This window comes from Cydia fagiglandana, chromosome 1 (genome assembly GCF_963556715.1).
Source record: "Cydia fagiglandana chromosome 1, ilCydFagi1.1, whole genome shotgun sequence".
In the NCBI taxonomy this organism is placed as follows: domain Eukaryota; kingdom Metazoa; phylum Arthropoda; class Insecta; order Lepidoptera; family Tortricidae; genus Cydia; species Cydia fagiglandana.
Genome location: NC_085932.1, coordinates 25319996 through 25329755, shown reverse-complemented (window position 1 = coordinate 25329755; position 9760 = coordinate 25319996). Strand labels below are relative to the sequence as shown.

Here is a 9760-nt window from a genome sequence, read left to right as displayed (position 1 = left end):
GTTGAGGAAAATATAGGATGGGCTACTTTCCTGAATAATTGCGATGACGATCTCTGGATGCAGGTGCAATTGTTGCAATCCGTATGGAATGTTCCGCTCGCCCGTCGATGTCCCGTTAGAATGGAATGTGGACTTTGGTACCAGGTCCTGTCACGGTCGCCACTTGTCGGAGCTGTTATTGACGAACAGCTCAGCTGAGGGGTTGACTCTTCAAGAAAACTCCTGCTTCACGTTAACTTATTTTAATTCTCTTTTTACAAAGGTTTAGGTATGTACATATGAGACGGTAGTCGAGAGCCGTGTGTGGTATGCGCGGTGAGTGCTCGCCGCGGTCGTGACGTCATCATGCCCCTTGGCCCTCACCCCTCGGGGACTGGTTTGACCGCTGGTGCGTTAACAGTATTAAAGAGACGCAGATCATGTCGCAAGGACTTAGATATACGTCTATTGAGCTGCCTATATGACTCCGCGTCATCGGGAGACTGCAACTGTAGCGAGCGTCGTTCAGCCATGAGGTTTAAGGTTTGCTCGGTCAATTTCTGAGGTCTATCTTTACGGCGGGGTCTAAAAAACTTAGACCCTACTGTGTGGACAGTTTCCCCTAGCCCGTCGTTGATTTCGTCCACTGAAGCCAAGTTCTCTAGGCAAGCAAAGCGGTTAGAGAGCTCGAGTTGAAAGCTTTCGGGGTTTTGAACATGGGCTCGAGTAGGTCGGAGCGTAGACTTCATCAGGCTGGACCTTTCAAGTTTAATATTGATATTCAGTGTGCCTCTTACGATTCGGTGATCACTACCGGTCTTTACCCTGTTGATCACAGAGACATCACTGAATATCCGTTTCTTGTCAGTCATGATGAAGTCTATCTCGTTTCTCGTGGAACCGTCAGGACTCATCCAGGTCCATTTCCTGTGAGGCGGCTTCTGGAAGAAAGAGTTCATAATGAAGAGTTCCTCTCTCTCCAGAAAGTCGGCCAGCCTCTGACCCCTAGGGTTCCGTTGCCCATACCCAAATTGCCCCACTCTCAACTCATCCCCGCTTCTCTTGCCCAACTTTGCGTTGAAGTCCCCCATAACAACAGTAAAGTAGGTTTTAGAAGTATGTATGGCCCTACTTACGTCCTCATACATAGCTTCTACTTCATCATCGGAGTGTGACGAGGTCGGTGCGTATACCTGAATGACCTTCAGCGAATATCTTTTGGATATTCTGAGTATTAGGTATACCACCCTGCTCGACACACTGTCGATGGTTATTATGTTGTTTACGAGGGACTTGTGAACGAGAAACCCGACACCACCTTGGGACTGTTGGTCGCCCTCCCGGTGGTAGAGCAAGTTACCAGACTTCAGGGTTGTCGTGTCCTCCCCCTCTCTACGGACTTCGCATAACCCTACAATGTCCCAGTGTAACCTGCTCAGTTCCTCTTCCAGCTCGCAGATCTTTTCGTCAGTCCTCATAGTGCGTATATTGTGTGTTACCAGGGCCAGTCGTCGTCGGGGCGGGTAGCCGGATCTTTGCCGGAGATTCTTAGCACCCCTGACCCCGCTAATGCCCTGACCGCTACCATAGCCAGAGCACCGGGGGTCGTCGGAACCTCGGGGCCGTGGTATTATTGTGCTCATCATGATGGGGGGTGAATGCCATAATCGCCACGCTTGGCAGGCGGGTTGGCGATCGCAGTCGAGTACACCGAATTTGAGGGACGCTGCTGCCCGTCCACCGGTGGTCTTGGACGTAGTTTAAGGACATACCCGGGTCCACTCCAGTTGAAATAACACATAAAAAAACTTTTGTTAACTGTGAACACTTTACATAAAATGGTCCTTATATTATTAACACTTAGCGGTCGCCACGGGTGGTGACCATTGTCGCAGCTTTGTAACTCGAGGTCGTGGATTTGAACTTTAACTAATATTGATTAATTTCAAGAACGTTTGTGCGATAGGTTATTTGATATTGCTGCTACACTCGTATAATATTATTTCTAATACTTTCTTAAGAGTAGGTTAAATGGCATTCACATTCGTAAAAAAATATTGTCTGTACTCTGAGCGGACTCGTGGCTGAGAGGGTTATTAGGTACTACCTACAACGCTATTTCACAGTACAATAATACCTAGTATTTTGTGCAACGGGTATATAATAAGTGTTCTTAAAATGCAAAGACCTAACCTAAGAGTACCATAGGAGTAAATCAGTTTGTTTTGCTTATCCTTAAAAATACAACAGGTTTACTATATAGCATGAATAATATTCGCAATATAACTGCCAAGCGTTTGTATAAATCCTATAGCCAAATATATTTCACCGCCATGGGCGCCATGGCGCCCCCCGCGGCACGCCTCAATTGAAGTTGATTTAGATATCACTGTCAGTCATTTATTTGACAAATTGAAGTGCTGGGGTAGAAAACCATCTTGTCATACTTACAGCTATATATACCTTCAGATACAATACGTAGATGGCTGTCAGTTTCACAACTTACTACGGTCCTAAATACACTAACACAGCTAATTGGGTCGAAACCATTTTGAACCAATGATAAAGAGCCGAGGGCGCGTCTGGTGTGGCTGTGGCCATACAACACCCTATAACGCAGCGTTTATATGTGGTGTCACTTGCAGGTCAGTCGCCTCGCAGCTTATTATGGGTCAGCCGGTCATGGCCGAGACATATGACCAGGTAATATATCCTTTATATTATGTATATTCGTTTTAATAATCTAACTGTTATTTTTATTCTATTGCTTATTTTCTTAAAAGTGTGTAGGATAACGTGAAATGGATGGATCAATACCTACATTCTCTTGCGACGGATGCTAATGATAGGAATGATGAGTTGATGAATGTTGAGAGTTTTTCAACTAATTGACAAATAGGTGTAGTTAGACCCGGCATAGCTTTAGGGTGCATTGGGATAAATGCGAAGGCGGGATAATTCCGAAATCGGCAAATATCTACTAAATTAGAAACAGTTCGTACTTTAGCAACACTTACGCCGCTGCAACGCTTACGTAAAGTGTTTCTAGTTTAGTAGATATTTGCCAGTTTCGAAATTACCCCGCCTTCGCATTTACCCCAATGCACTTTGATGTTCATAAGCGCAATGTAATAATAATGTCTAGATACTTTCTATATTATATATTAGCCATAATATTATGTAATCAGTTTTTTTATACAAAAGTATACAACTGCCTAATGACACATAATATTTCAGGTGACAATATACTTCAGCGATATCATCGGCTTCACGAAACTGTCCGCGGAATCCACGCCCCTGGAGGTCGTTGACCTTCTCAACGACTTATACACCATGTTCGACTCCATTATTGAAAATTTTGACGTCTATAAGGTTAGTGAAACGCATATATTAATGGCAATATTGAAATTAACACTTAGAATCTGTGATATTCTACCACGTATAGTTAAAAACAGAGATCTGTTTTTACCTAATTCTTGTCATTTTGTCCAACTATCAGTATAACTAAGAGGAAAAGGAGATCGTTTTCCTCTTAGTTATACTGATAGTTTTCCCTAATTTCCTATAGTTTGTTTTTTTAGCATTAGAAAAAGAAAACTTGGCGTGTCTTCTAACGATGTAAATAAATGTATAATGATTCATAATTGTTACATATTTGCCGTGACTTATTTTTCAAAAGTGTTTTCAATAAAAAATACGTCAAAATTGTTTACCTTTTTTCTAATGCTAAAAAAACGAACTATAAATGCTGTAATATAATGAGAACTTTTACTTGTATAAGCGTTTGTATAATAATGATATCATAATAAGAGCAACACATCATTTTATCTACATTGCAACTATTTAAGCACTTTGTGCTTAAGTGCTAATAAAATATAATATAACATATAACCTATGAGCACAAAAAACTGTAATACTTATATTAAGTGGAACTGTGATAAGGAGACCAATTCAAATTTACATTTTGAGATCAAAATGATACCATTTAAGTAGATATCATTTTGATGTTAATTATTTTAATATTATTTTTTTAGTTATTATTCGGACAAGTATTAGCGAAATGTACGCGCAAATACATATTACATATAACAACGTTACACTTCGATGACATTAAGTAAGTTGGAATTGGCATATTTGGCATCAAAAGCTCAATTTATCTTTCGAGCGGTATTCAACCTACATTTAGTACCTACCTTAAGTACCTAACCTAAAACCCGCGATTTGAGTGCGACGTCAGAAAAGCCGAGCGCAGTTTATCCATAAATCCCTTCTCATTCATAGGATAGGCTCTCATTATTTTGAATTCTGTCAGCTTCATCTTGGATCCTTACCTTACCTTACCTTGGATTAATAATTTTTATGGCTCACAACTATTTGCATCTTGTTGACGTTTATTTTGAGAATAATTATTCTACTCTAGTACAGCACAAGCTGGGTTTTAACCAACGATTTATGACCACACACACATGAAAGGTTAATATCTAGGTTTTTCATTTGTTTAACCAGGTGGAGACTATTGGTGACGCATACATGGTGGTGTCAGGTCTGCCCATGCGCAACGGTAACCGGCACGCGGCTGAGATCGCGCGCATGTCGCTTGCGCTGCTGAATGGAGTGGCGTGCAAGACTGTGCCCCACCGGCCTGGAGAGCGGCTACTCTTAAGGATTGGAATGCATACAGGTGTGATACTTAGCGATTCTTATCATTGGCGAATAGATCACGGAAATGGCGGTATAGGGCCTGCCTATGCGTACGAGTTGTAAAATATGTATATTGTACATTAAAGTTGTGTGTACCTTTTTGGTATCGTCTTGGGTCGTCCCATTAGTTTTTCGTCAAGTTCTTTAATTAGTCCTATTCTGCTTTCGTTACCCATTCTACATTCATCACAATTATCGGTGGCTTTCAATGTAGAATGAGTGACGAAAGCAGAATAGGACTAATTTAAGAATTTGACGAAAAACGAATGGGACGACCCAAGACGATACCATTTTCAAATTAAACATACAAAATTAACGACGAATATACAAATAGCATGGTTTTACAGGACCATGTGTGGCTGGTGTGGTGGGACTGAAGATGCCGCGCTACTGCCTCTTCGGAGACACCGTGAACACCGCATCGAGGATGGAGTCTCACGGCGAGGCGCTTAAGATACACGTCAGCCCCAAGACCAAAGAGGTCCTAGACTTGTACGATTGCTTCGACTTGGAGTGCAGAGGAGAAATCACAATGAAGGTATCTTTTATTACTTCTTTCTAAACTTAGCACATGTTAGTATAATAAAGGTATCAAAATATAGTTAGCACTTTTACAATCATGACGTTTACATTGTTACAGGGTAAAGGAAAAATGACAACGTACTGGTTGCTTGGCGAGAAGAAATCCGAAAATCCTCAAATACATAGCTATGATGATTTAAATGGGAGTGAAAACACTGCAAACAACCCTAGCATAACATTTCAAGGACCTGACAGCCCTGCAGCTCACTCGGTCAAACATCGTCAGCGGAGTCCGGAATGTAAAAGTAATGATCAAAAAACTCAAGATTCTCATAAACAAACACCTCTCGAATTACTAAATGAACGAGACCGTATTAAGCATGAAATTGCAACATTTGTAGCAAAAGATCTGATAAACAATATTGATATAGCCGTGAAAGAGTTCAGAAAATCTCAAAGCGCAAATTTTGCAGCAATGATGGCTGTCCAAAGTAAAACAGTTTGCAATGGAAACGACAGAGGCCTAATCACACCCACTTATGACAAGGAACTTGTAATTAGCAAAGGTAAGGTGCGAGATGTCGTCAACAGATTAAACAAGAGTGTTGGCAACGATACTAAGATCGGTAAACCGAAATCGATTAAAGCTGAAGACTGAATTGCATGAAATAAAGCAACGCCTAATTCCCTTGCCCGGTCCAAATCCTTTTTTCTTTATGAAGAAACTTTAAAACTTATATTAAGAGTTTAGACAATGTTTCTATTTAAGCGTTACCAGAGTATTTTGTGCCAAGCACATTCCATAGTCTAGTCATTATTTAATAAGTAACAGCCTCCAGATAAGTAAAATACATTAATTAGAAGGTTGCTCTTTTGTTATCTTTCATAAAATATATTTATTTAAAATAAACACATTAAAAGACCACAATTACATTTTAAACGGCATGCGGCCAGAATCATTCCGAATTTTAGAAATTGAATAAAATAATTAAATGTTAGTAGTATTAGAAAACACACGGTATTTAACTATTACTTGTAATGAAAATTAGATTAAGGAATCAATCGCAAAGACGATTTATCAGAAAGATGTAGTGAGAAAAAATATGTGTGAATAAGAAAACATTAGAACTGTATTATACACTTAGACCCTATAGTGTTTTTACTGACCTTTTATACCTCTGTATCTTCTTTAACCCCGACTACTGTCTAGAAGAGCTAGTGGTTGGAGAAATTAAATATTTTCTATTTCACTGAAAATTCCGAATAGAGACTTCTGTATAGAGATAACACTTAATACACAATTTGAGGATAGAGACCAATTTTATCATTCAATGCCACAATTGTTATATTGATAGAAGTAGGGTAGAAATTTAAAAAACAAATTAAAATAAATAAGTATCTTATTTTCTACTTTTTACTATACATTGCAACTTATTTATTAAAATATTCATAGAAATGTCTTAGGGATGGCCAGATTCCTAAAAGCCGTGGAATTTTAGATAAGAATAAAAAAGGAATGGTAAATATTTGTAGGCTCCAGTAATTAAAACTATAGTAGGTATTTATTTATCTCATTTCTCCAACTTCTAGCGTGTAATGAAATTAATGTATTAAAGTTAAGTGTTACTAAGTGTTGATATTATAAATTCAGGCCTCTAGGTACCTACATGTTTCAAAATAATTTGGACATGAATAATCATAACAAGGCCCTTCGAATGATTGTTTACGCTTATAACCACAGGTTTTTAAAACTCTGTTGTGATTTTATTTATTATCTTGTCGTATCTAACTAGATCTGATGTAATTTGTAATGGTTTGATTGTGATATTATTGTTATGGAAGTACAACTTGTTTACTTGAGCTGTGAAAAGAGATTAATTTATTTTAATGTGATTGTTTCTAGTCCTCAATACTTGTAAAGTAATGGTTTGTTATGTCGAGGTTTTATTATATGAATAAAAAGTCGGTAATTATTTAACATGTTTTTTTCATCATCATTTTCGTAGCTACCTGTTCTTCAGGTAAAATAGATATACAATACTAATAAACAAATTTACCTAAATACCACAATTTCATTATACGAGGTCCATGTTAGAGTCTGTTCGGAAAGAGAAATTAAAAGTCGTGGAATGTATTAGACCCCATACATTTTACGACTCTTCTCTTTCCGAACAGACTCTATATACTTACCTCGTAGGTATGAATGTGCTAAGATGTATATAATATAAGCCAGTAGCAAATGGATGAATGTGACAATAAATTGTCGATCTATTTTAGGAAAACTAACAGTTTCATGACTTATACATGTACAAAGTCGCGGGTAAAAGCTAGTATAGAACTTAGGTTGTATTAAATTTATGAAGCAGCAACTTAATAAAATAGAAATCGTTTACGGGCTTTGAAGTAAATATACAGTAAGTAATATTTGCCCTCTCACATTGTAGGGTTACTACAATAGTGAAGAAGAACGCTCATACCATATTAAAGGATATATATTATAAAATCTGCTGAAAAAATATCTACATACCTACCTAATCCTAAAATAAAAATTAATCAGATATATATCTATAAATATTTAAAAGTAATCAATATTTCAGATATTTTCGTATGAAGGACGAGTTGACCTATTAGAAGCGAGTGACAACCCTATTATTACCGAAGCTATATTAAAAGCAATATGTGCACAATGTACGGGCTATATTAAAAGAAAGTGGCTATTAAGAGGCTGTCCCCACTAATAGGCATTCCTGAACGATACAACAATAAACCTTTTACTTCTAAGTGAGCTACTTAATTCTAAATTGCTCTTGAAAGAAACCAGACTTCTAATTCGGTTTCTTTAATTTTTTAATTTAGTGCATGAACAACATGGCTCTCTGTCTTAAGGTTCTTTTGTGCAATAAATATTAAATAAACAGATTGTATCAAAATATATTTATAACGGTTTTGAGAACCGAAGCTTCCAGAGGGTCCGAATACAATACCAATTATAATGGAAGCATTATGAGATTTTGAACAGGTTTTGAAGGTGTGAAACTACTGAAATTCCACTTTATGATAGGTATAATATGTCACATGCAGGATGATGAGTAGTACGTAAATATTTTACATCTATATATATAAATGCAAGTGTCCTGACTGACTGACTGACTGATTCATCAACGCAGAGCCGAAACTACAAAAGCCAGAAAGTTGAAATTTGCACACCAGATTGCATTTATAAAGTGTACAAGAGATAAGAAGCGATTTTGTGAAATTCAACCCCTAAGGGGGTTAAAAAGGGGATGAAAGTTTGTATGGGGTTAAAGTTTTCTTTTAAGCTAGGAATTTGAAACTTTGTAAAAAGATATATTATTAACATACAAGAAAACTAATTTCAGCGTTTTTGAAAATTCATCCCCTAAGGTGGTGAAAAAGGGGTTGAAAGTTTGTATGGATATCAAACATTTTTTCGAGTGTGGGACTTGAATCTTTGTATTTAGGGATATTATTAGAAGACAGGAAAAGTAATTTCAGCGTTTTGTAAAATTCATCCCCTAACAGGGTTAAAAAGGGGTTGAAAATTTTAATCCATTACAAATGCTTTGAAACTTTGTAAAAAGGCATAATAGCCGATTACAAAAAAAGTGATTGCTACGTTTTTGGAAATTCAACCCCTAAGGGGGTTAAAAAGGGGATGAAAGTTCGTCTTCGGGTGCAAATTTTATTTTAAGCTAGGAACTTGAAACTTTGTAAAAAAGTATCAAATTCAAATACAAGAAAACTAATTTCAGCGTTTTAGAAAATTCATCCCCCAGGGTGGTGAAAAAGGGGTTGAAAGTTTGTATGGATATCAAAATTTTTTTCGAGCGCGGGACTTGAATCTTTGTATTTGGGGATACTATTAGAAGACAATAAAAGCAATTTCAGCGTTTTGTAAAATTCATCCCCTAACAGGGTTAAAAAGCGGATGAAAGTTTGTATGGGGTTAAAGCTTTCTTTTGAGCTAGGAATTTGAAACTTCGTTAAAAGATATATTATTAAAATACAAGAAAACTAATTTCAGCGTTTTTGAAAATTCAACCCCTAAGGTGGTGAAAAAGGGGTTGAAAATTTGTATGGATATCAAACATTTTTTCGAGCGCGGGACTTGAATCTTTGTATTTCGGGATACTATTAGAAGACAATAAAAGTAATTTCAGCGTTTTGTGAAATTCATCCCCAACAGGGTTAAAATGGGGTTCAAAGTTTGAATCCATTACAAATGCTTTGAAACTTCTTAGAAAGACATAATAGCCGATTACAAAAAAAAGTAATTGCAACGTTTTTGGAAATTCAATCCCTAAGGGGGCTAAAAAGGGGATGAAAATTCGTCTTGGGGTGTAAATTTAATTTTAAGCTAGGAACTTTAACTTTTTGGAAAAAAAGGTAATAAATAAAAAAAACATGAAAACTAATTCAAGCATTTTTGAAAATCATCCCCCAAGGTGGTGAGAAAGGGGTTGAAAGTTTGTATGGAGATCAGATATTTTGTGAGTGCGGAATGCGGAACTTGAATCTTTGTATAAGGGCATAGGTA

The 9760-nt window shown here is 37.2% G+C and overlaps 1 protein-coding gene and 1 long non-coding RNA gene across 2 annotated transcripts in view; one reads left to right on the top strand and one right to left on the bottom strand.

Annotated features, from left to right (window-relative positions):
* The window catches only part of LOC134667998 (atrial natriuretic peptide receptor 2-like), a 53466-nt gene extending 46286 nt beyond the window's left edge, over nt 1–7180 (top strand). Inside the window, exons 5-9 of the mRNA XM_063525435.1 lie at nt 2625–2682; nt 3217–3351; nt 4486–4660; nt 5028–5218; nt 5321–7180. Of these exons, the coding sequence (XP_063381505.1) occupies nt 2625–2682; nt 3217–3351; nt 4486–4660; nt 5028–5218; nt 5321–5860 (1099 nt within the window). The 3' untranslated portion in view covers nt 5861–7180. The remainder of the gene's footprint in view (nt 1–2624; nt 2683–3216; nt 3352–4485; nt 4661–5027; nt 5219–5320) is intronic.
* The window catches only part of LOC134668106 (uncharacterized), a 518821-nt gene that overhangs the window by 225380 nt on the left and 283681 nt on the right, over nt 1–9760 (bottom strand). The gene's annotated exons all lie outside the window — the stretch shown is intronic.